The 27,412-nt window shown below is 49.1% G+C and overlaps 1 protein-coding gene across 6 annotated transcripts in view; it reads right to left on the bottom strand.

Moving 5' to 3' along the window:
• Nucleotides 1-27,412, bottom strand: part of ANO5 (anoctamin 5) — a 652,338-nt gene that overhangs the window by 465,002 nt on the left and 159,924 nt on the right. For 4 of the 6 annotated variants that reach the window (XM_069623486.1, XM_069623488.1, XM_069623487.1 and 1 more), the window contains one exon: nucleotides 15,559-15,606. The exons of the other annotated variants lie outside the window; for them this stretch is intronic. In XM_069623486.1, coding sequence (XP_069479587.1) covers nucleotides 15,559-15,606 — 48 coding nt within the window. The remainder of the gene's footprint in view (nucleotides 1-15,558; nucleotides 15,607-27,412) is intronic. 6 annotated transcript variants of the gene reach the window in all.

Raw genomic sequence — 27,412 nt, 5'->3', positions numbered from 1 at the left:
TAATTGGTGGGAATGGGCCTAGCGCGTACACGCGGCAGTGACAAAGCGTGTAATTGGTGGAAATGGCCCTAGCGCGTACACGCCGCGTAAGTGACGCTGGACGTGTGGGCCTGTATAAAAGGTACGTGTAGAACACCATTTCCTTGTACGTGCTTTTCGTGGAGAGCGAGTGGGTGAATTCTGTACTTCTTGTCGTTTCACACGCGATTTACTTCACGGCGTTTCAAGTTCGTATTCCCTGTTACCTCTGACAGCTTTTTCTCTTTTTTCTCTTTTACTGGTTTACCTGGGCCTGTTCCCTCAAACAGTGTTCCCTTCTACTGTTGTCCTGTCTCCTCAGACAGCGTACAAATCTTCTTTTGGTGGGGGTGTTGCCAACCAAACCCGCTCCTTTTTCACGCTCTTTTACCTGGCAGACGGTGAGTCACGCACGTATCTAACATCTGTGCTTGCCCCGTGTGTAGCCTACCCCTTCAGAGGTCATTCTAGGCTGTGTGTGACACGCATACGTTCATTCTTGTGTTACTGGGTGCCACAGCGTAGTGCAGGTTTTTCTTTCTGCACACGTGGTCTAGGAGGGGTTGCGTGCACGTCATCTCCCTTTTTTGGGGCTCCTGTGCGTAGCGTGACCTGTCATCTTTCCCCAGGGGTTACATTCAGCCTTGCAAGAGCACTAGGGTACAATTACCATCTGGTACCCAACCCCTTTGACCCCCAATTGCCCAGGACAATAGTTTACAGCCACTCCCATACGCACATTTACATCAGTGCCATGGCTGGGAGGCGAGGATTCCGTAAGGGTGGCAAAGGTGCCACATGCATCTGGGGCAGCAAGGTCATCTGCTGCCCCAAGCAGGCAGGGCGGAGAGGCTGCAGGGGCTCCATCCACCCCAGCCCTCACACACCCAGCCAGGACAGTGTCGGTCCTAGTCCATCCTGCTGACATTCCCCCTGACACCATCACACTTGAGCCAATGCCTGCACCAACTCCCATGCTGAGTGTGCAATCCCACACTCCTGATACAGAGTCCACCAGGGCTCCTGCCCCTACTGTCCAGAGCGGCGCAGGACACTCAGGATCACCACCACCTTCCAAGCGGAAGAGGAAGAGTGCTCGTCCGGCACAGGCTGATGCCCTAGACACGGCTACACAGTCCGGCCCGTCGAGGAAGCCCAGCTTCACGGATGACGAACTGAATGCACTTGTCGAGTATGTGTCCGCACACGACAACGAGATGGTCATTGTTGCAGGATCCAAGACCACACCTGCACAATGCCAGGCACACTGGCAGACCGTTGCGGACATATTAAGTGCCCTTGGAATCGTGAGGCGCACAGCCAATGATTGCTATAAGCGCTGGAATGACCTAAAGCGCAGGGCAAAGAGTAAGCTGGCCTCAAGTCATGCCGCAACTCTATTGACTGGAGGTGGGTCTCCAGTAGTAGACATGGAACTCACTCCACATGAGTCAGTCGCTGGGACCTACGTCACGGAGGAACAGATCCAAGGCGTGGGAGATCTGCCTGATTACGAGGCATTGTCCGGTGAGTGCACATGCATGTGTGTGTCATCCATGTGCATGGTGTGTGTGAGGGCTTCTGTTTGTGTGCCAGGTGAGAGTGTGTGCGCCTGAGTCGTATGGGTCAGCCATGTGCTTCATGCAATACATCCTGCGCAGCTGCATTTGGCCATAGCAGTATCCCTTCTGCCAACAGTAGACATCTAGCCCAACTGCACGCCAGTTGCCCTTGAAGTGTCACCTTGCCACAACATGGTTGCTTATTTTTCACTGTTCATTCAGTCAGATTGTTTGCATTCCACCACTTTTACTAGGCATTTCGCAGTCCTCTAGTCACATGTCTGACATGGCTATGGTAAAGTGGAGTGACTTTGTTACCTGGATATCATTTGTTCACACATGTCCCTGTGCAATTGGACCATTTCGGACAGGCAGCTCCAGGTGAAAAATCTGACCTGTTTGAATTAGAAAAGCTATTACATGCAGGAACTGGACTGAATGAATAGGTGCTGCCCTCCTCTCCATCTTCACTCAATAGCAATGGTACATGCCATCTGTGTGATGGCATGTGTGTTTCACCTGGCAATCACAGGCCAATTTGTGATGCCACTGCCAGGCAGCATGCAGAAAATGTGTTCATCTTCCATCTTGGTGTCATCAGTGTGTGCCATTTGCCTGCCCTTCATATGCAGTGAGGGTGCATGCATGGGAGGGTTTTAGTCATGTGGGACATGTGTCAATCAAGTACTGGTTCTCTTGCTTCTCAGCCCTCATTGTGTGCCATGGTGCTAATGCCTGTTTCCATTTCTTTGTTTTTATGTCTTTGCAGGGGAAGACGCACCTGATACTGCTGGGGTTGTGGAGATGGTGCAGACCCAGGAGGGGTCCGAGGGCCGACCAACCACCAGTGAGGGACGTGGTGGTGGGTGAGAACCCACAACTGCTGCAGGTCGTGCTCTCAAGGGGTGTCTCTGGCTGCACCTCCCCCGAGCTGTACTCAGGTGTTGATGCGGATGAGACCTACGTGCCGTCGCAGGTGAGTGTTCCAGGGAGGGATTCTGTTCTGTCCCACCCACCTGCACCAGGGTCAGAACCCTCAATGGGGATGTCAGTGTTGGCAGCTACGCCTTTGGTGGTTACGGATGCAGGGTCACACTCCGCGACATCTGATCCTGTTCCTGGGCCAGCAGATCAGAGGGGGAATGCAGTCCTGCAGCCTCAGGCAATGCCGGCACAGCAAGGCACAGTTCGCCTTGCCCCAGACAGGTGTGGTGCCCGCCGACGTGGTGGCCGTACGCCACCTGGCAATACCGCATGGGAGCAATCCATTTACGGTATGGCAACCCAACAGGCAGCATCATCCGAGATGATGGCTCAGGCCATGGATAGGGTGGCCACTTCCATTGTCCCCCCTGAAAGGCTGATGGAGCGACTACAGCAGGCAACCGACTCCATCTGCCAGTCACACAGGGAGGACATGTTGGCGTCCAACAGGGACAGGCGGGCGGCACTGGCGACTCTGCAGGAGGCCATCTCCATAGAGTCCCAGGGCCACAGGGAAGCCCTTCCTTCACCTCAGGACGACTCTTGTTGAGCTTGAGGCTTCAACACACCAAAGGACAGAACAGCAGCTGGATCGTCTCACCCGTACGCTCTCAGCTGAGATGCAGGCAACGAGGGCGGAGGTCCGGGCATCCCGTGAGTTGTTGCATGGGGACCTCCGCACACTCATCCTCCAGAACCAGACCTACCACACCCGCATGCTTGCAGCCATGGAGGAGCAGACTAGGGCCTTGCGTGGGCTGCCTCCCATAGTGCAACCACCTCCGGATGCAGCTGCACAGGGTGATAATAGCGACAGCAGTGATACTCCCACAATAGGGTAGCCGTGTGGGCCATGAGCCCATGGAGGTGTTTGTTCTCCCCCAGGATCCACGCAGGTGGGTTCTGGTGTGCATCCTGTCCTCGGACCTCCTGGGTGGCCTCCCCAACCCCCCCGGGCCCATCAATGGCCATTTTTAATTTTTTTTTATTTTTATTTTTATTTTTAATTATTTTTTTCCCATTTTTTTGGGGAAAATGTGTTGGCTTCCGTGGTTCCTGTGGGCATACGCTGCATTGTGGCTGGGCACATGCAGGCTTGTCATGTATTTGGTTCAGATGCTTGGGTTAGAGTCACACACACCCCTCCTGCTTCCCGTTTCCATGGGCTTGCAAAGGGTGTGCCCAAGTGACATTGACGTACATGGTGACATTGGACTCCCACTACATGTGTGGGTAGTCTAGTCAATACTGTGTATACATTCCTAGTGCATATTGCTGTTGTGTTGTACACTGCATGTTGCATTGATGTGTAACTCATCATCTGTGTCTACCTCCCAATTTGCAGGTCCCTTCCTCATGTCTACACAAGGCCCTCCAGTTTGGAGATGGGGTCCATGTTGGCAGCAGTGCACCTACAACTCTACATGGCGCCAACACTGCACAGTTGGTAGTGGGGGGAGTGCAGGCATTTCCAGGTGGTGAGACTACTAATATATAACATTTGTGATGTCATGTTAATGGTAGTACCTGCTCAAGTTTGTTGTTGGTCCTGCATTACTGTGAGCATTTCAGGTGTTGCAAGTTTCAATTAGGGACACTCTACATTGTGACACTAGTGTCATGTTGTGGGGATTACTTTGTTTACCTGCAAATAGCATGACATGGCACGGTGTGTCGTGTGGCGGTGCTGGGGATGGGTTGGCTGACATGGCACTGTGCTCTTGTTGCATTTTGCAAGTGGGTATTCATTTTAGCTGCTTGAATGTGTTACTTCACAAAACTGCATTGGTGGTGTCTGTGTGGGTAGGGATGCACACATTGTGACACTTCCAGGTGAACAATCTCAGGCTGATATGGTTTTCACGGTTCATTCTCCAGACATTCAGGATCAGTGTCAGGTTGAGTCATCATTGATTGTCAGATGGAATGTGCCAGGGCAGTGTGCACTCCACAGGGGTGTGATTTCTATGTGAAGTAATTAGCCACTAGCTGTGTACGGGCTGCCTCCCCCCGTGCCCTTTCCCCTCCCATGCGCAGCGGCTGTGCATGTGGTTGGGGATGTGGGGCCACCACCATGTCCACGGCCAGGCCCCGGCGTGTTGCAACGTTGTGCAGGACACATGCTGCCACTATGATCCTGCACACTACTGGGGGAGCGTACAACAGCTGCCCGCCAGAACGGTCAAGGGAGCGAAAGCGTGACTTTAGCACTCCGAATGTGCGCTCCACTATGCCCCGGGTTGTAATGTGGGCTGTGTTATATCTTACCTGGGGTGGCGTGGTGGGGTTCCGAATTGGCGTCCTCATGTGGGGGCTAAGAGGGTAGGCACTGTCCCCTGTGGAGGTGGTGATTGGTATCATTGGTGGGGTTGTGACCTTGCTCAGTATCTGACATGCATGCATGCATGTGCAGTGGCATTCATACTCACCAAGCAGCCATGTATCGCCATGCCGCCCAGCTTCTAGGTCCCGGCTTAGGGTGGACATTCGGTAAATGAAGCTGTCGTGGGTTGACCCGGGATAGTTGGCAAATACTGAGGTGATGATTCCCTTGGCATTACATACTACCTGCACGTTGATGGAATGCCAGTGCTTGCGGTTCCTATAGATGTGCTCTGATGCCCTGGGGGGACGTAGAGCCACATGGGTGCAGTCAATGGCACCTAGCACTTTGGGGAATCGTGCCACACCGTAAAAATCCAGGGCGGCAGCATGCCTTTCTGCAGGTGTTCTGGGCAGGTATATGTGCCTGCGGACTGATGGGCGTGCAGTGATGATGTTCAAGACCTGGTGTAGGCAGCGTGACTGGGTGGCCTGTGATACCCCACCCACAATGGCACTTGTCCGCTGAAATGATCCTGTGGCCAAGAAGTGCAGTACATTGAGGACCTTCTCCAGGGGGCTGAGTGCTTGGGAGCACAGGGTGGGTGATGTGAGGTCATCCTCCCACTCACTCACCAGGTCCAGTATAATGTGTGGTGGAAACCTGTACCTCCCATGCACCTGGTCATCAGGCATCCCGAAAAGGCTGGTTCTGGGTGTGAATATTCTGGCCCTGACTATCCTCCTCCTCCTCCTCCTTTGGTAGCCCACGCCCACTGCTGCTAGGAACGGTATGCTCATCCTGGGTCTGAGCTTGTTATTTTGTTAGCGCGCAAATTAATGCGTTGCGCGTGTTGTAGGCGAGCGTGTGACCCGCGCACCCCTGAAATCCAGTACCCAGTCCAATAGCGTGTGGAAATTCCCGCGCACCCCGGGATACAGGTGCGCTGACGTACTTGCGTGTGCAAGTGCCCGCGCACCCCTGATATACACGTACATAGGCCAATCGTGTGTACGCGCACTTTTGTCCAATTACAGGCGATGACACTCTGACGTGCAGTCTTTCCACGTGTGCTCTGTCATCACGTGCTGTGTGGGAAACACCCGTGCGGGTCACGTCACAGATGCGCTTACGCGCTGAGGGCCTTTGGTACAATAGAATCGCGTATGCATGCTTACGCGCTAAGGGCCTTTCCTCGAATTTCACGCTGACGTGCAGACTTTTCACGTGCCAAATCACTCCGTATCAAGCTGGCCACGCGTATGCACACGGAAGACCACGCTCCTGCCCAGAAGGCCGAACTACTGCCCCCCAGAGCCCCGCGCACGCTCCCACCTGCCATCTGCTGCTGCCCGACTGCCTGCTGCCCACGTGCACTGCCATTTGCTGCCTGCACATCAGCCAGGGGTGCTGTTGCTGTGACCACCCCTGCTGGAACCGAAGACTCCCGACTGGTATTCCATCGCTCCACAGCCCAGCCCCAGGTCCCAGTTGCCCACCCACTCCTGCCTCTGGGGTTGTCATGTCGGGGCAAACACCATCTGTGACCACTGACAACCCCCGGCCAGAGAGGCAGAGGGGCACCAGCTTCGGTGCCACCGAAGTTAGTGTCCTGGTGGAGCAAGTCCTGGGGCAGTATGATGCCCTCTTCGGAAATTCCCGCGCCGACAATGAAGGACGGACTCGGATCTGGACTGACATCGTGACTGCCATCAATGCGGAGGGGGTGGCAGTCCGTGACTTACAACATGTCAGGAAGCGCTGGGAGGACTACAGGTCCAGGACCCTGAACAAGGCCCGGCGCCTCTTGAAGGCAGCGGATGCCAAGGGGCGCCGGGGCCACTTGTCGGAAGAACAGATGAGGGTCCTGGAACGCATATCCCCAGCGCTCCACGTCCAGGTCCTGGAGAAGCGGACCCGTCTGGAGTCGAGCGGTGAGTGTACATGCATCCTGATTGTGAGCAGTGCGTGTGGTGATTATTTGGTAGTGTGCAGGTTGCACATCTGTTTGTATGGGGTCGAGTATGGGTGGGGGTGTCCAGGGCCGTGGGGCTGACACATGCGAGGGCTGTAATGTGTGAGACATGGATGGTGCTTGTGTGTGTAGGCTTGCATGCCAAATGCAGTTGTGTGCACACATGTTTGGATGAATGTGTATGTAAGTAGACATGTCCGTGATGTCACGCATGTATGTTGTTTTCGGCTGCATGTATGAGCACTGTGTACATGTGCATGTGTGTGTATTTGACAAGGGTGCAACAGTGATGCAACATGGATGCATGTGACAGCGGTATGTGGAAGCCTGATTGGCAGATGTGACATGGATGCCCGTCTGAACAGTGCGACACTTGGCAAAGGTATACACATGCATGCAAGTGTGGTGGTGTGTGTACATGTGTGGTGCACTTCCTGTGTTGCATGTGATGTCTGGCTCACCTTTGGCTGCTCATGCTGTTGTATGTGTATGGATGGTGGTGGCAGTTGCGATATGGCTGTGGTATGGCTCATGTGTGCGAGTTGCAATGACATGTGTGTTGGGGATTGTGATGACATGTCTGAGGTTTGCCAATGCCACTCATGTGCAACTGTCATGTGTGTATGTGTCCATTGTACAGTGCCCTGATGCCTGTGTTTTGTTTCTCCCTGTCTGCAGCGTCAACTGAAGAAGAGGGCGGAGAAGGTGCTGTGGAGCACAGCGGCGGGGATCCCACCGCCAGCCGGAGACGCAAGGGACGGCTCCCCTCCCGTGTTGTCATCTCGTCGGGGAGTGAGGAGTCCGGTGTCGCATTCCAGGCCGCAGCTGCCGGGGGGAGGTCCAAGAGGCGGAGGTTGGAGTTGGACTCCTCGGCAGCAGAAGGGGCAGCTGGGACCCCACAGGGCTCAACAGGGGAAGATGGCACAGAGTCATCCAGGGTGGTGGGGGGTTTGGTGGAGGAGGCGGCCGTGCAAGCACCAGAGACGGGCTCTGGAGGTGGGAATCCCACTGGTGCTAGTGGTGCAGTCCAGGACCAGGGACAGGAGGCAGCACAGGCCACCGCGGAGGTGCCTGTGTGCAATCCTGTCCCCGATCCTGTCCCTGCATCATCTTGCACCAGCAGGGATGCCTACGTCCAGACCCGTTTTCAGGCAAGGGATGAGCTGACGCCAACTGGCCTTCCTCTGCCTGCGGACGTGGCTATCCAGGTCCGGGTTGAGCCTGTCCTGGCTGGTGTGGCGTTGCGTCAACGGGCCATGCGAGGTGACCTGCAGTCTTTTCATGGAGAGACTGCACGTCATCTCGAATGGCTCGTTGACCACGTCAGCCTGCTGGGACAGGTCACCCAGACCGGATTCCTCCGTCTGATGGGGCTTGCTCCGACCCCCTCCTCAACTGGACCCCCTACGCGCCAGTCGTCCTCTGTGCCATCTTCCCACCCATCAGTCACCTGGGTGCCCTGTGGAGCTGCCTCTGGCAGTGCGGCCAGGCTGGTGGAGGAGGCATCCCTGCCACAGTCGGGAGTCGGACGTCCAGCAGGGGTGGCCACATCAACAACTGGACCCCAGCCGGCAGAGGATGTGCAGGCAGCAGGAGGCAGTGCACGGGCAGAGGCAGAGCAGCAGCAGCAACATGGTGGGAGCCATGAAGGCTCGGGGCCTTCGACATCGGAGGGGCAGGCATCGGCCGGAGGGCAGGAGGACCCAGGACAGAGAGTGTCTTCCGTGTGGCAGCGGTTGGGCCACGCCATAGGTGCGGAGCGGCGGCGGGCGGAAGAGGCGATGCTCACAATGGTCAGGGCGGAGAACTCCATGCGGAGGGCCCTGAGGCGGGCCGAGTGCCTCGAGGCAATCCGCAGGGGGTTGGAGGAGGACACGGCGTCGTCCCTGCGGACCCTCGGGGCCATGGAACTGGACCGCCTCCGGGTCATCGAACAGGAGTTTGATGATGCCCTGGCCCGGAACACCACGGAGTGAGCCGCTGGACTTGCCCGCCGCCTTTGTATATAGTTCTTTAGTTTTAGGTTTCCTTTGTTTGTTCTTATGATTTGGAGTCGACGGACACTGCTCCACTTTTTGTATATAGTTGCTTTTTAGTTAGGTTTTTTTTTTAGGTTTCCTTTGTTCAGTTGGGCTCATGGACCCTTTCGAGTTTTTTACATAGTTCTTAATTGGATAGATATTTTTTTACATTTGACTTTGGACGACATTTTTTTGGATTATGATTTGCAGTTTTTTTTTTTTTATACGGACATGCAGCTTAATTATTTTTTACTTCCCATTGTAGTTTGTTTCATTTCTTTAGCATTCTTTCTTTTTTTCAATACAATTTTGTTTTCATACTTCACTGTGTGGTATCATCTCATTGGTTTCATGCATGTCATGTTGGGTGTTTTCCCATTCAATTGCAACCATTGTGTGTGACGGACATGGGTTCATTAGCTTCATGAACATTGGGGGTGTGACATGTAATTTCCATTTCCATGTGGGTGAATGGGTCACTTGGTAGGGCTTTTTGGCTGTGGAGGCTGACCATAACGCACATGATTGGGGATTGTGAGGACCTGGTGGAGGGTGCCCCTGCACTGCTGGGGGGTGGGGGTGGAGGGAGACATGAGTGGGGGCCTGGTGGAGGGTGCCCCTGCACTGCTGGGGGGTGGGGGTGGTGGGAGACATGAGTGGGGGCCTGGTGGAGGGTGCCCCTGCACTGCTGGGGGGTGGGGGTGGTGGCAGACATGAGTGGGGGCCTGGTGGAGGGTGTCCCTGGTGGCTGGGTGGTGGGGGTGGTGGGAGATATGAGTGGGGGCCTGGTGGGGGCTGCCCCTGCACTGCTGGGGGGTGGGGGTGGTGGGAGACATGAGTGGGGGCCTGGTGGAGGCTGCCCCTGCACTGCTGGGGGGTGGGGGTGGTGGGAGACATGAGTGGGGGCCTGGTGGAGGGTGCCCCTGGATGCTGGGGGGTGGGGGTGCAGGGGGACATGAGTGGGGGCCTGGTGGTGCTGCCCCTGCACTGCTGGGGGGTGGGGGTGGTGGGAGACATGAGTGGGGGCCTGGTGGAGGGTGCCCCTGGTGGCTGGGGGGTGGGGGTGGTGGGAGACATGAGTGGGGGCCTGGTGGAGGCTGCCCCTGCACTGCTGGGGGGTGGGGGTGGTGGGAGACATGAGTGGGGGCCTGGTGGAGGGTGCCCCTGGATGGTGGGGGGTGGGGGTGGTGGGAGACATGAGTGGGGGCCTGGTGGAGGCTGCCCCTGCACTGCTGGGGGGTGGGGTGGTGGGAGACATGAGTGGGGGCCTGGTGGAGGCTGCCCCTGGTGGCTGGGGGGTGGGGGTGGTGGGAGACATGAGTGGGGGCCTGGTGGAGGCTGCCCCTGCACTGCTGGGGGGTGGGGGTGGTGGGAGACATGAGTGGGGGCCTGGTGGAGGGTGCCCCTGGTGGCTGGGTGGTGGGGGTGGGAGACATGAGTGGGGGCCTGGTGGGGGCTGCCCCAGCACTGCTGGGGGGTGGGGGTGGTGGGAGACATGAGTGGGGGCCTGGTGGAGGGTGCCCCTGCACTGCTGGGGGGTGGGGGTGGTGGGAGACATGAGTGGGGGCCTGGTGGAGGCTGCCCCTGCACTGCTGGGGGGTGGGGGTGGTGGGAGACATGAGTGGGGGCCTGGTGGAGGCTGCCCCTGCACTGCTGGGGGGTGGGGGTGGTGGGAGACATGAGTGGGGGCCTGGTGGAGGCTGCTCCTGCACTGCTGGGGGGTGGGGGTGGTGGGAGACATGAGTGGGGGCCTGGTGGAGGGTGCCCCTGGATGCTGGGGGGTGGGGGTGCAGGGGGACATGAGTGGGGGCCTGGTGGTGCTGCCCCTGCACTGCTGGGGGGTGGGGGTGGTGGGAGACATGAGTGGGGGCCTGGTGGAGGGTGCCCCTGGTGGCTGGGGAGTGGGGGTGGTGGGAGACATGAGTGGGGGCCTGGTGGAGGCTGCCCCTGGTGGCTGGGGGGTGGGGGTGGTGGGAGACATGAGTGGGGGCCTGGTGGAGGGTGCCCCTGGATGGTGGGGGGTGGGGGTGGTGGGAGACATGATTGGGGGCCTGGTGGAGGCTGCCCCTGGTGGCTGGGGGGTGGGGGTGGTGGGAGACGTGAGTGGGGGCCTGTTGGAGGCTGCCCCTGGTGGCTGGGGGGTGGGGGTGGTGGGAGACATGAGTGGGGGCCTGGTGGAGGCTGCCCCTGGTGGCTGGGGGTGGTGGGAGACATGAGTGGGGGCCTGGTGGAGGCTGCCCCTGCACTGCTGGGGGGTGGGGGTGATAGGGGACATGAGTGGGGGCCTGGTGGGGGCTGGCCATGGTGGCTGGGGGAGACATGCATTGTTGATCAGTAGTGCAAGGTGACATGTGGGTTGGCTGGGGGGCATGCCCATGGTGGATGGGCTGCCTGCGGGACATGAGCAGGGGTGCAGGGTAGTCCCCCGTGGTGTGGGCTGCCTGCAGGGGCCGTGGAGGTTGTGGAGCGTACACCTGGGAGGACCCACACGGCCAATTCACGTGTAGTACTCCCCAGAACCCCTGAAATACACACACCCTGCTGAAATCGCGTGTGGAACTTCCCGCGCACCCCTGAAATACACGTACCCTCCTGAAATCGCGTGTGGAACTTCCCACGCACCTCTGAAATACACGTACCCTGCTCAAATCGCGTGTGGTACTTCCCGCGCACCCCTGAAATACACGTACCCTGCTGAAATCGCGTGTGGAACTTCCCGCGCACCCCTGAAATACACGTACCCTGCTCGCACTGGGCCAATCGCGTGTGGAACTTCCTGCGCACCCCTGAAATCCACGTACCCTGCTGAAATCGCGTGTGGAACTTCCCGCGCACCCCTGGAATACACATACCCTGCTGAAATCGCGTGTGGAACTTCCCTCACACCCCTGAAATACACGTACCCTGCTGAAATCGCGTGTGGAACTTCCCGCGCACCCCTGAAATACACGTACCCTGCCGAAATCGCGTGTGAGACTTCGCGCGCACCCCGGTATACACGCACACGTAATTTTTTGTCAGCGGGTGTCCGTTTTTGTGGGTACCCCTTTGCACGTCATTTGTCCTGGAGGGCCACAGTATAGGACATTCTTCATGGCTGTATATAGGTGCTATTTGTTGGCGCACATTTCTTCCAGGCGAGACGCTACCGCCTGCTTTCTTGTGGCGGTCGTGTTTGTGCCTGTGCGCTGGTTTGAGCGTGCGCTTTTTTGCCCTATTCTATTCCATGAATACGTGTTGTAGGCGAGCGTGTGGGCGTTCCGTGCACTTGTACCCTGTACTTCCCCCGTGACGCCCACATTTTGGCAAGTTGTTCCCCATTCCGAGTGTTACGCCCCGTGTTCCGCCTACTTTTGTTGCGTGCGCCGCGCTATGTGCGATTTTCGCTGTGGCCTGTGCGATTTTCACTGTGACCTGGCGCACGCTGTTAGATGGCCTGTGCGCCAACGTGCGCCGCGCACTTTTTTTTCGCACATCGATGGTTTTCTCGCGCACGGCCTTCCATGAATCGATGTGCGCTGCTTTTCGTGCGATTTTCGCACTTGCACTGCGATTTTCGCTATTCCACTGCGATTCGCACGTTTTTGCCCACTTGCGCCGCGCTAATTATTCCATGAATCGGCCTGTAAATGTCTTGTTTTGATGGTGACCCCAACTGAGTTGTCCTGGGGCAACAAAAACCGTAAGGATGGTCCTTGCATTGATCAAAGCATGATCATGACCCTTTGTACATCAACCACCCTACATGCACGAAACCATAGTCTGTAATGATTTAAGTCAGTGGTACAGTTGGAAAAACAAATACATCATACACCCGATTAAAAACATGATTATTAGCCCGGTACCTATATATTTAGTCCAGTCACATATAAATCCAAAACCTGAAGGTAGTTAGTCTTTTATCACCTGAAACCCTATGAACGGACAAGGAAGGTGCGTCATCAAACGTAACCTACTTGCTTAGCTCATTATGAAACAATAGTTCAGCATACTTCGAAAGAAACGTTTACATAACAGTAAAGCAGGGAAGCATATTTCCTAATGTCAACAATAAAGTATAGTCCAGATGAACGATGGAAACTATTCAGTATACAGATTTAGACAGAACTAAAGTAAAATTCTCAAATGTCTTCCAACTGAACATACTGTGCACAGAACATGTACAATTTCCCCTTCCATACAATGTACAAAAAAGCCATAAATACAAAGGAAAAAAGATTCGAATTTTACAGATCATAATGTTCAAGAGCATCAACACGGAATTCAGTTTTTAAAATCTGTTACTCTTCCTTAATTAAATTGAATTGCCATGCATCACTTCTTGGTTCATTTGTTAGGGTGGTGGTCAGATAGCTCTGCGCATTTAATATTAATGTTCATGAGCCTTGATTACATCTTGCTAATAACATGGTTTTCATTGAGTGAACACTATTTAGTCAATCATACTACTGCTTGGCATTTGGTAAGTGTGCCAAATGTAAATGCAGAATTAACAATTACTTTCCTTATGTTCTGGACAACCAATCGTTAATAATGCATGTGAAAATGTGTGTACTGCATATTATGATCTAGCTATGTTTTGCAAATATACCACTCCAAAACCTTCTCAACTGTGTGTGCTACATTTCCTGGCTCAGTGGATCTAAAGCAGTTATGTTCTGATAATAAGGATTTTCCCTCATTAAATTTAACATGTTTGTTAGTTTCTGATGTCCATGTATATATATCAATGTATTGAGAGTTTAAAAAGCCATGCTTTCAACCTTCATTTTGTCTGGATTTTGCAGATTCTCATCAACTGATATAACCAGCACGATTCGTTTGAATATTGCTGGTAACAGGCCTCATGCATTACAAGTGTTTAAGCTTTGGTTTTTTTTTGCATACAGACTAAATATATATTAATTTATAATGAAATCTGACAACTACTAAAGTTTTCAAATTTAAAAAGATAATTGTTCCAGAGAGGACAGAGGAAAGAAGAAAATGCATGTGTAAACCCACACATTTAGATAGCCCACTCGATTGAAATTTTTTCCAACCAACAGTTTAAGAATTAGGGGTGAACATGATGTTATAAATTAAGTCTTAAAGTACCATATTTGATTGAAAAACATATTTATTTGTACCAAGTACCAATAGCTTTTTATCCATCAATGACCTTCCCATACTTGCCGAAAGTAAGGAAAATAAAAGAAAATCTAACAAAGCATAACTATCTTTTGCCGACTGAGTTTATAGAATTTCACCAGAATTGTATAGTCTAATATAAAAGGTAAACAGAGGAGTCTATAACTTGTTCTGGCAGGTGATAGGGATTATTGTTCAGTTATCAATTAAACAAAAACAAAACTGTGGAAACATTACAGGTTTAATGTTTTGAGTGCAGGTGGGGGAGGGGCTTGTCATTTGTAATGCAGCACAATATATACATCCTTAGAACTTAAGGGGTACAACTGGATCTGGAATAACGTAGTTTCAAACAACGGCATGGTAACAATTAAAGTTTACTGTGTTTTGTGAAATATGCATTATTGGGTTGTGCCTATATTGGCTATATACACCACTATGAAATCTATCCATCAACAAGTTGAACAATCTGCTACAAGCTACGTTAGTATTTCAAATCAATGACTCAGTAAAGGTTAGGCAGCTACACAGAAAAGGTTAAACATTCCATGCTGTTCGTATGAACAACTTCATCATCCAGTGAACCTGCAATTCCTTTGTATCCAGTGTATAATGTCTCACTTGAATACGAATATGTTAATTGTTATGCATGAATTTCTAAAGCCCAACAAAATGTAATAACAGTTAAAAAAAATAAAAAAGTGCGTATACAGCTTAGTAAAGCTAGGACACACCAGTGCAACAGCATTTCAGATGCCTAAGAACATTCATGTCATAGCCAACATTCAGATAGGTTTACACCAAGAATAAGACTCTAGCAAGCACTTACTAGAACCGGAACTGCAGGTTACAACAGATAGAGAATGTAAAGTAGATCAGTAACAAACAACTACACTGTTATATACCACTAACACAACAAACACAAACCGACTTTAATCTCCCATAGTACACTAAATATTTCAAAAACTTTCCAGTTCTATTTACATGTACAAGTGCCATACATTCTGGTAAAATGGTTTGTGTTCATTTCTGATAATATGGCAGAAAAAAAAGAAAACTAATTTGTTTAAATGTATGCTTTAACAAATTAATTCATGCTGAATTGAGAAGGAGGACAAAGTTTGTTCCACATCTACTTGTAGAGACGATACCGCACAAGAGGTGGAACGTGGTATAAAGCTTCGTGGCACTGTAGCTTTAGAATAAGCAAAGGTGTGCATGGGTTAAAGTTTGGAAGGTATGTTCCATTTATAATGTGGTTAAACAGATACTAACATTGTTGGACTTGAAGTCTGTTTGTAATGTGCATACATCAATGACTATTACTTATTAGATAAATTGGCAGGATTTGTGGCCTGGCCAGGACGTTATAAAGATAGAAATGTTTTTCCTTTTCAAGAAGTGTAGAAAGTGGTTAGTTCTCTATGGACTAATTCCAATTCATAATCTGGAAAATGTTCATTGAAATATTTCAGTGTATATCTACAAAAACACACACAGTCATGCAGCCAGAAGCCCCCACCAGGATTAACACTTGGTGCTTACCACTTGGAGATTAGAGATGAGAAAGGTACTCTCAGTGCTGCTTATGCCCTGCCAGCCGCACCATGGGAAAAATATAATGTGGTTAGTGATGATGCAAGCAAAGCATAACATTTTCACAATACTGCAGCTCACACCAAAACAAAATGAATCAAGTTAATTTAGTACATGAAGGTGGCTGTGACACTTTTCTGAACTGTGCAGTTATTGCTGGAATGTAAGAGCTAGATTGGTTGGTAGTCTACAGAAAAATATAAGACTAATCAAATTACTATTATATGTTCAATACAAATTTCAAGAAGAGCTGCACATCCTCAGTTACCTGAATCAATAATGCTGTTCAGGCTATTAAACTATGAAGAATGTTCAATTAAATCGCCAATCAGATAAACGTCAGATTGAAGCCCGCGTTTTTTGTTTACTTAATAACAATAACAGGACATAAAGTGTCAAATATGATGCACATGGTTTTCATGAAGAAACTATTAGCATGGGGAGGGAATGTTTGGCAGGCAAAGTTAGGTTGAATGGTTAAACAAAGAAATGCTAGGACAACTATACTTACCCAGAAATCATAGTTCGGTGGCTTGTATCTGAAGAATTAAATGCCATACAAAGTCTGCTTCTACTGAAATCTTATGTGTACAAGGACCCAAAATCCTTCATGCGTCCTCAGATTTCTTTTCTGCCCTATTATTGTTGTGCATGTAAATCAGAGTGTCAGGGTTATTTTGTACTGTCCTGATCCTCCCTTGTGGGGAGGCTGGGCAGGCGCATGCAATTCTAAGCAGATATAAGCCAAAGAAAGACTAATACTGGGTAAGTATTAGGTCTCTTATGGGGCTTGTGAAGCCTCTTAGATTAGCAAACTATGCATAGATTAGCAAGATGTACCTGAAGAAGGTGGTGAGACAGCAGTGACAACAGTAAACAAAAAGGTTTAAAAACAGCTTGACCTCCCTGTGAATATACTCTTGCTTGTATGTTGACACAATAGTGATGCGTAAATGCATGGACTGAGCTCCAAGTTGCAGCCTTGCATATTGCTTCTAGTGGCACATTAGCAATACAAGTCAGTGTTGCGGCTGCGTTTCATGTAGGAAGGGCTCTCAGTGTGATTGCAATGTTTTATGATCTAACAAGTAACAGTTGTATGCATTCGAAAATACATCTGGAAATAGAGGCATCTCGCCCCACCTGTCGTTAGCCCACTGCAAAGGAAACAAAGAACTTGCTTGTTTTTGGTATATTTTGGGGTTTAATAAAGTAGAACATAGTGTTTTCCCCTAGTGGAGGATTTGGAAAGAAAGAAGGTAGTTCAATGGATTGGTTGGAGTGGCATTTCGAAATGTATTGGAGAAAAGGGAGAGGGAATCATTGTGCTTGTGTGAAGGCAGGCAAAAGGTTCTCTAACAGAAAGGGCCTGTAATTTACATCCAACAGATGTAACTGCTATTACAAAAGCAATTATATATGTTAGTACTTATTTTGTTGATTTATGCATATGTTGGAAGGGAGCCCTTCATGAGCCTCTGCAGAACTCTGTTGCAGGCCTGAAACAGAGGGTAGGTGTGCAACCGAGTGTGAATATCTGTCACCCTCTCAATGAAAGCCTTGCCTACTGGGAATTTCCTCTAGGATATTTTCGGTTGCATGTAGTGTAGGCTGCCAGTACCGTCAGGCGCGTTCAGGGAGTAAACAACTAGACCAGAATTTAGTAAGTTTAACAGGTATATTACAATATCTGCAGGTGTTCTGTAAACTTGGTGGACACCCTTCTCTGTGCACCATACAGAACATGTTCTACTTGTTGAAATAACTGTCTAGTGTTGTTTTTCTTGGCCTCCTTCAGTATTTCCATGCATCCTGTTGGAAGCTGCGAATGTCCACATTCTATTACTTCATAGCAATGCTGTCAATTCCAAGGTTTGTGGCCATGGGCATGATAATTGCCTAAGTGGTTGTGTAAGTATATTTTAAATTTTAATGGGTGGTTGATTTGCCAATCTTATGAGATGTGGTACCATGTTCGTCTTGCCCACATTAAGTTCTGGCCTGTTGCAAACAGATACATTGTTGGTTGACTCCCTATTTAAAAAAAATCTGTTTTGAGTGGGTTTGTATTCACTTCCCATGCATAGTTTTGTTGATGCAGTCTTCTTCGGTTGTCTGCAAAAACGTTTTGATATACTGGAAAATGTTGTGCCTCAATGTAAACCCCCTTTTGATGCACAAGCACCACATTTCCTGGGCTATGAGTGATCACATTCTACAATGGGTCCCCCCTGCTTGTTTAAGTACATTGTTGTTGATTAGCTTAGTTCGAAAAAATAGAGTAACTTTTATGGAAAGGAGTTACATCACATTTATGTGTTCAACTGCCTCCTCCTTTGGCCATACTCCTTGTACAGTGGACTTGTGTCAATGTGCCCCAGCTCAGCAGCGCAGGGCCTTTAATCAGTGATACTTGTGGTTGTCCGAATAGTATTCCCTTTACAAAAACTGGCAAAAACAATAACATTTTTGTCTAACATTTTTGTCCTGTCCAGAGTTATTTGAGGTTTCCACATTATTTGCTGAAAATTAAGCTGCAATCTGCAGGTCAATGCTATAGTGAAATCCATATATTATCAAGTTAGGCTGGTAAAACCTCTGTTACCACCGATTTCACCCAAAGATCGTTCCCCGATTGTCGGTGCTCTAGTTAATTCCAGGCTCAACTATTGCAATGCCCTTTTAATGGGAGTTCCAAAAAAACAAATCCAGCGTCTGCAGGTCGCGCAGAATTCAGCCGTTGCCACGCTGCTTGCATATTTCTCAATCTCGAAAGGAACCTAAACTGGTTGCCCATACAGCAGAGGGTGTAGTTGAAGACCCTCAGTTTGATTTTTAGGTGAATCCAAGGGACGACCCAGAGATATCATGCGTCAAAAATGGCAGCCTATCTCCCAGAAGTTTGTCTTTGGTCATAACAACAACAGTTATTGGTGGTTTTGTATTCAAATTCTGTGACCTGGGGCGATAGATGCTTTTTCTGTGCAGGGCCAAGAGCTTGGCATGGCCTACCATATGAACTTCGTAACATTGAGTCCCTGCTGGATTTCAGGAAAAAACTGAAAACCTATATTTTTGATTCAAATAGAGATAATGCTGGCTTTCTGGTTCTGTGCTGTTATTACATCTGCGCCCGGATGCAATATTGTTTGTCTGGTTCCTTTTGTGGATATTTATTTTTTATTTCTTTGAATTTATAAAGCGCACAGCAGCCCTGGGGCATTGTGGCGCTGTTACAGCGAGTTCACTTGGATACAGAGTTACATACATGCGGGCAGGATTACATAGGCAGAAGAGATGCGATGAAGACGGTCACCTATTCATAACAATGTTACAGTAGGTATGTTCCGTGGTTGCATGGGAACTACCTCAGTTATGTCTAATTAAAGAGCTTTGTTTTCAAGTATCTTCAGAACACTGTGAAGGAAGTTTCATTTCAGAGCGCGAGAGGCAGTGCCTTCCAGTGTTTTGGTGGTAGTACCGTGAAATTTGCCCCTCCAGCTTTGGCACGTTTATAGGCAGGAACTGTGAGTTGGTGTGAGTAATTAACCCGTTTAGGTCGGATTGCATTTGAAAGGTGAATTCTTTCTGCCAAGTACCGGGGTGCTGCGAAGGAGAGGCATTTGTGCGTGATGGCGAGGGTTTCGAAAATTATGCGTGCTTTCACTGGGAGCCAGTGAGCGTCTCGTCTGGCCTGAGAGATATGTTCCCTCCTAGGTATGCTTAGTGCTGCTCAGAGGGCATTATTCTGTGTGATTGGTAGTTAAAGTAGGTTTTTAGTTGATGTGCCTAGGAGTAGGACATTGCAATAGTCCTGCTTGGCTCCGATGGTGGCTCTGGCTATGTTAAGGCAATTTGTAGCTGAGAGGTACAGTTTTACAGCATTAATGATTTTCATGTTAAGCGCTGCTGATGAGATGGCATTGACTTGTCGCTTCATAGAGAGGTTGGAGTCCAGATATACACCCAAGGTTTTTACTGTAGCAGAGACCGTGATTACAGTATCCTCAATGCTGAAGGTGCTGTATCGACTGTCTAGCGTATTCAGGATTTCACTGGGACCTACCAGTAAGATTTCGGTTTTGTCCCCATTGAGACAAACCGTTGGCCACCATCCAGGCCCGGATGAGGGCATATGTCTCTTTGAGGGTGTTTTAATCTTGCTCGTAGGAGCCTGATACGGGGAGAATGATTTGGGTGTTGCTGGCATAGTTTGTAAAAGCTATGCTATGTTCATCTAGGTCATTGAACAGGGGTAGGGCAAAAATATTGTAGAGGGTATGGGAGGTACATGAGTCTTGTGGGACTCCACAGTGGATGGGAGAGGGAGTAGCACTGGCTTGATATGAAAATATTCATCGCTCTTCCTTCCAAAAAAAGAGGTCATCTATGCTGTGGCTCCATTGGAGAAGTGTGCTGCCTCTGAGGTTTCTGCACAGGATCTTGTGGTCCACCAAATCAAAGGTGACTATTAACGTCCAGGAGGAGGAGCATGGCGGGTTTGCCTTTATCCATTGTTTCCAGTAGCTGGTTTTTAAGGTCAAGAAACGCTGACTCGGTGCCATGGCGTAGACAGAAGCCAGGTTGTCCCTCCCCTCCGCCCCAAGATGTTTATTTCTAGATAGTTCTGGATTTGTTGGTATGCAGCTTTTTCTAGTATTTTTAGTAGGAAAGGAACGGTCGCATTTGGCCTGTAGTTGTTGGGAGAGTCAGGGTCAAGGGATGGTTTCTTTAGCAGCGGTCAAACCCATGCTTCCTTGAGGGAAGGAGGGAGGGAGGGAGGCAGGGAGGGAGGGAGGATCCCAGTAGAGAGAGGCATTGATGAATGCAGCGAGGAATGGGACTAGCGCGTCTGTACAATCTTAAATAAGATTGGCTGGGCACATGTTCCCCTTACAACGTGATTGCTTGATCTTTTACATGATCAATAGGACTTCAGCCTCGGTTACATCTCTGAACAGGAAGGGTTTTGGGTCTTTTATGTTATGTTACTTTGCATTTATATAGCACCTTATGTACCATTAGTATAGTCTCAAGGCACTACTAGGTTGAACGCCCTCGGGAACCGAAGTTCAAGTCAGTAGAGAGAGTCAAAGGTGCCTGTGTGCACCGAATATGTGTGCAGCTGGTGTGATATTCATTTAGTAGCTGCTTCTTAACGTTAGGTGTGGTGGTTGAGAGATCAGGAGTATGTGTTTGTTCTGGTAGGTTTTATCCAGACCGATTCTGGCTGCGTTAGGCCTGGGGAAAAACACCTGGCTGGAGGGTGTAACCAGCAGTGTTTTAGTTAGAGTGATGGGGAGTAGGAGGCGGATGTTGGTATGGGAACAGCTATACCGAATGGTGTCATAGTATCTCTGTGTTCTAGTTGGGTGGTGGTGTAAAGAAGAGAGTAAGCATGGTGATGTGATATGATGGTTTACATGCTTTTCAAACGTTCTATGCACTCTAGACCATTCCATCTATGTCGCATATTTCTATGTGCTCCAATTTGTCCCATGCGCTCTACATCGAGCCCTTTATTACTCCGCATTATGCGCTCATCTGGACTACACACTCCTCCGCTCTACACACTCCGCTCTACACACTCAATCGCTCTTCATATTCAACCACATTATGCACTCATCCACTTTAGGTGCTCGTCGGCTCGACGCCCTCGTCCGCTCTACATACCGATCCGCTCTATGCACTGATCCGCTCTATGCACTCATCCACTGTTCACACTCAACCGCCTTATAAACTCCTCCACTCTGGGCACTCCTCCACTCTGGGCACTCATCTGTTCGGTGCACTAATCCGCTCCATCCATATGATGCGTTCCTGCATTTCATTCATTAATCCTACATTACTGGTACAGCCCATGTTACTTGTCGTACGCATTCAGATTTGTTTCCTGCTCTTGATCAGTCCTATGCGTTACACCCGTCGCATCCATTTGTGTCGTCTATTTTCTACTTTGCCTTCATAACAAGCACTCATACAATCCATGGCATCTGTCAGTGCACTGATCTCACTCCTGAATTTTTCATTAGATCCTCTTCATTTCATTTTTTTGTTCATTTTGTTTCTTTTGATTTACTTCAATTATTCATTTTATTTACTTCACAGGTTTGATCATTTTTCTCGATCTATTTTGTTTGTCTTTTTAGCTAATCAGTAGAGGTTATTCGTTTATGATTTGTGATTTCGAGCCTGGATCTGATTCTGCATTGCTTATTTATGATCTAGTGTTTTGGGAGCATCCTTGAGATGGTGTTATTCAGTTTGAGTTAGATTGAGTGGGTTTTAGGGGAAAGGCCAAGTTTTCAGCAATTTGCAGAAGGACATGAGGTCTTACGTGAGTCGGATGTGGGGTGGGAGTGCCTTCTACAGCTTGGGGGCCAAGACTGAGAATAATTATCCGCCTGAGTTTGTTTTTGGTATCACTAGGAGGCCTGCTGAGCTAGATCTTAGAGTACGTGCAGGGTGGTAGGGTTTCAGTTTGTCTTGAAGATATTGTGGTCTGGTTTTGTGCAGCGCTCGGCGAGAAATGAATAAGGTTTTGAAAGACATCCTTCAGGAAACCAGTGCAGGGTTTTGGAGGGCTGGGGAAATGTGGCCTCTCTGGCCAAACGCTAGTAGGAGTTTAGCTGCAGCGTTTTGCGCTCTTTGTAGTTTAGTCAGTTGGTATGCGTGGACTCTGAGGTAGAGGGGGTTAGCGTAGTCCAGTCTCGATATGACAATTGATTGGACAGCGGAGAGTCTGTTTGGAAAGGAGAGATACGGGAAAATGCGCTTAAGAGTTTTAAGGTGGTAGTGGCAGGACTTTGAGATGTTATTGACTTGGCGCGAGAGTGTTAGGTCAGAGTCTAGGACGCATCCAAGGTTTTTTACTGATATAGAGGGGGTCGGTGAGTTGCCCATGGCAGATGGCCAGGGTAGTGGGAGAAGTTCGGTGTTGCCACATACCATGATTTCGGTTTTGGAGGGGTTTAGCAGGAGGTGGTTTGTGGTCATACAGAGCTCTATGTCAAGGAGACAGGAAGTGAGGTTAGGTCGGCAGTTGGGTTTTGAGTTCAGAATTAGCCGAGTGCCATCAGCGTAGTTGTAGCACAGGATGTTGTGTGTGCGAATTATTTGTGGGAGGGTGGCCATATAGAGATTGAACAAGAGGGCTGATAGGCATGCTCCTTGTGGAACTCTGGTGTCGACTGGACGGGCTTGGGAGGAATAGTAGGGTTATTTGATTTCTGTTTTTGAGGAAGGATGCTATCCATTTGAGAGCGGTTCCACAAATTCCTAGGGAGTGGAGGTGGTCAAGAAGGATTGAGTGATTGTGTAGAAAGTGGCGGATAGGTCAAGGAGGATTAGAGCGGCGCAACCCGCAGAGTCTGCTGTGTTTTTAGGTCTTTTACGCCCGAGGAGTCGACTGGCACTGGGTGCAGAGTGGCTTTGGGGAGGGCTCTGAATTTAGCATTGATTTTATTCTGGAGAATGTTTATTTTGTTGAACATTGTTGCACCACTCTTCATCTTTCACGGTTTGCTGTGTGTCGTATGGGGGTGTGAAAAGTTCATTGAATATTGCGAAGAGCTCTTTGGACTCAGATTTGGCATTGGATATTCAGAGGTTGTACGATGAGGATTTAGCAACCGTGATGGACCTTTTGTATTGCTTAGCAATAGTTCTATAAGCAGTAAGCTTAAAGTCTGTGGGGCAGGATTGACATTCAGTAAGCGCAGTGCGCTTAAGAGCTCTTAAATCAAGTAGCTCTTGAGTGAACCAGGAGTTGGAGTGTTTAATAGGCTTAGCACTTTTTCTCTGCAACAGGGCAATGGAATCTATTGCTCCTCTGAGATTGGAATTGTAGAGATCTACAAGCTCAGATGGGTCATTGGAGAAGGGGGGTTTTAGGGCTGAGACATCTAAGTGGGGACGGATCCTGTCCTTGGTGAGGAGCTGAGCAGATCTAGCCATAGCTGCTGGCACTGATGGGCTGGGTTTGGTTGTGACTTTAGCAGGAAGTGTAGGAGATGATGATCAGTGCAGGGTCGTGGAGTGTTGGAGCCGATGTCAACTGCACAATTGTGATCAGCTATCCAATCTAGTATACGCCCTTCGTGTGAGTCGGGCTAGTGACTCTTTGTATGAAGCTAATTTCTAGGAGGGCTCTGGGAAAGGATTTGGCTTTCTTATCTTTTGGGTTGTTGAAGCCCAAGTTGAAATCTCCTAAAAGTAAACCTCTCGTTTTTTTAGGTTATCTCCTATGAGGTGTAGGAGATTACTTTGAAAGTCGAGAAGAGGTCCTGGAGGGCGGTAGATGAAGGGTTATTGGGTCATTCGGTGAGGGGGCAATTTTGATTGATAGGGCATCAAAGTTTTCAGCAGTTGAGGATTTTATTTGTCTGGAGTCCATTTAGTCCTTGACAAGGAGGGTTACCTCACGTCCCTTATTTAAGATTCTATCTTGGTGGAATAGCCTGTATCCCTGTGAGGGCTTGACAGATGGCTGGTCCGGATGCCTCATACAACCATGTTTCCGTGATGGCGAGGACACCCAGCTCTTGGTCAGAGATCAGGTAGTTAATCTCCAGGGCATGTGCTTGAATGGAATGTGCATTAGTAAGGGCACATTGGATTGGGGACACTAGGTAATCGGGGTTTATGATTTTTCTTGAGCTTTTGGGAGCCGATATCCTGGTCTGCTGTTGTAGGTTTGGTCAGGTTGGATGTAGAAATGGGTGTGGACCCAGGAGGGGTATGCACCTTAAGTTACTTTGTGAGTGGAGAAGAAATGTGACCAGATCAATTTCCTAGTCATAGGTTTCTTGTGGAGAGGGGCATAGGGTATGTGGGAGTTGATGCATGCTCCAAGGTTGTTTGCAACTTGTGGGGATGGGCGGTGAAGAGGAGTAAGGTATTATGTGCCCGCATAGGTGCCCTGCCGGGTGGCACCAAATTTAGGAGGGCGGGAAGGAAGTACTTGGGTGGAACCTCTTCAGAGCTTGGCAGCTTAGAGGCCATACTGGGAGACAGACTTGAGGCCCAGAAAGCTTATGTTAGGGTCACGTAACCTCAGTGCACTTTGTTGGAACAGAGGTTTAAAAAATTGATAGTTGGATAATAGACTGATTGCACAAACTAGGCCTATGCCCTTTTGTAATATTAGAACACCTTGTGTACATGTTAGACTAACAGTGTTTTCAGGCAATGCGGCCACAAACTAATTTGCAGACTAAACGGTACATAGATAAACTGAGCATACTTGTTATTTACAATAACAATCTATATAGGGATAGTATAGGCTTGGTGAGGGGTTTATACAGCAAGGCGAACCACGTATGCAACATATAGGAGCAGGTTAAAAGTTACACATGAAATATACAGGATGGCATTACAATAATGGGTATGTTACCAAACAAGGCAAAGTGCGTGGAAGTGACAGTGTTGTGGGTAAGTTGGTTTATAGTAGATTTGTGCTATACACATGTTAAAATCATACATACATAAAAGGTTTGATTGGGTCCACCAGTGGAAAGCATTTTTCCACCTCTTTTTATATCACCACTGGATCATCCGATTAATCAGATACTGGAGACCATAGACATGAGAGCCACCTCTGAATGATTCTGAATGATGCAGATGTTAGGTGTGCATATGGTACAATGTAGAAGGACACCATGGTGCCCAAGAGCTTCATGACTGTCCTTACTGATATTTGTGTGCTGCAGTAGACCAGAAGGAGGCAGACAAAGGGGTGGCATTTTTAACCAACACTATTAAATTTGCCATCAGTGATGTTGTCCAAATCAAACTAGTCCATCCCCTGGCCAAGAAACTAATCTACGCTGACCCTACCACTAAAGAAACAAACAAAAAGGGGTCCAGGCGAATGACTCAGACTTTGTAACTTATCTTCTTAGATTTCCTTGTGATATTCTTAATTAACCCCTTAATTAACCCTTATAGTTCCTTAATGGGGCTCTTACAGTCTCTCTTAAGTGCCCAATTATGATTCAATGTTCTGTTTTTCACTATGTCAGGATATTTCCCTTTTCCCCACTCGGTTTCCGATAGGGTCTCCTTCCTGTTATTTGCACGAGTACCACAAGTCCTGTAGACCTCTTGATTGACTTTAGTTACTTCACTACTACTGGGACGAGGGAGATGTTTCCGGTAGAAGTCTCGATTTCCTTTACTGTGGCTTCAGTTACTGACACAAGGGAGAGGACTCCCAAAGTCTACTTGACTTGCTTTAATGTGTTCCCAATTACAGGGATGAGGGAAGACGACTCATGTACTATTCTTGACTCGTGTAAGGTTTTTTCCCCCAATTACTGAGATGAGGGAGATGATCCCTGAATGCATCTTGACTCACTATTGCCTTCTCTATTCCCTTGTCCCCTATAGGGTCCCCCGCCACTCCATTTACTTTTATCTTCATGGGTTGGCGTCATCGGTTCTTCCAGGGATCACAGGTTTCCTCACTGCTGGTAAATGCTTCCAGCTGTTTTCTCTCCGGCCTTCGATGGTTCTCGTCAGCTCCGCAGAGACCTCCGCTTGGCAATCTCAGTCTCATTTGCAGACCACACCATCCACCTCCTCAAGGTCATGCCACCACCTGGATCATCCAGTCTTTCATGCGAGATGGCACCCCAACGGCTCCTGGATTGCTGCTGCTTCTGCTTTGCCACATACTCTCGACCGATGACCAGCATGCTTCCACAGGTTTCTCCATTCCAGGATTAAACTTACCGGGCTACACCTGCTCAGCATCGGCTTCACCCTTCTGCAAGTCCTATTCTTCAATGTTTATACTATATGCCTGGATCCTCCCAGGCAGAGGATTATCCTTCCTCAGTCTCCATGAAGTATTCCTCTTGACACCACGTTTCCAACTCTTCCCAGTGATGTATGTTTCCAATGGGGGAGAGATCATTAGTACTCCTTCATTCTTCTTCTTCCTTGCATCAGTGGATTCCAACCTGTTGGCACTCTTCAGGTGCCCTTCACTCTTTCCTCTTCTCAGTGGTTGTGGTCTTAATGGGGTCAGGGAAGAGGTGTTACAATAGCAAACAGTGGTCTGTTTAGGTTGGAGTTCTTGAGGTAGTGATGACCTACGGGGCTCATAGGATATAGGGATATGGAGTTTCTTCTTGGAATAAGAGTCCCTATCCGCAAAAGGGAAGCCTCTCCCTGTGAGGTTCTGCTGGGGGAACATTCCATAGTGGGCTCACCTCCCTAGCTTCACAGAGAAGGGCTCCCCTCTGGGCAAAGGTGATGAGATCCTGTTAACTGCCATAGTGTTTACTTGGTAACCAGGATTGTGCACAAGGATTACCTGCACCCTTTCCCGAGATGGGTATGTTAAAAGACAGTTTTGTGCTCAGTAAGCACCTTGAAATTGTTTTTTTGGGATTGGCAACAGGCTTGACTGTCTCGTTGACTGTGAAACGCAGTATGTGTGAAAGATCTAATGTTGCACATGTGTCCTTTGGACAACCTTATAGTGTCTGTCGTGTTATAAGCCAGTCATCCAGATGGGGATTGATGGGAATATTTTGGCAGAGGATGTGCACTCCCTTTGCCACAAGCACCTTTGTGAACACGCTCAATGCTGATGCTATTCCAAAAGGTAATACTTGGAATCAGTTGTGTGTTCCTACCTTGAACCTTAGAAATCATCTGTAACTTGGGAATAATGAAATACGAGAGTTGTATCTTTCATGCTTAGTGTGGTCATGATCATGGCATTCTTGAGTGCTGGGATGACATCTTCATGTGTCGTTATTCTGATCTTTTTCAGTTTTACATATTAGTTTGC

Source organism: Ambystoma mexicanum, chromosome 11 (genome assembly GCF_040938575.1).
Source record: "Ambystoma mexicanum isolate Mex_15411 chromosome 11, UKY_AmexF1_1, whole genome shotgun sequence".
NCBI lineage: Eukaryota > Metazoa > Chordata > Amphibia > Caudata > Ambystomatidae > Ambystoma > Ambystoma mexicanum.
Note: the sequence above shows the minus strand (reverse complement) of the source record. Positions and strands in the feature narration are given on the sequence as shown.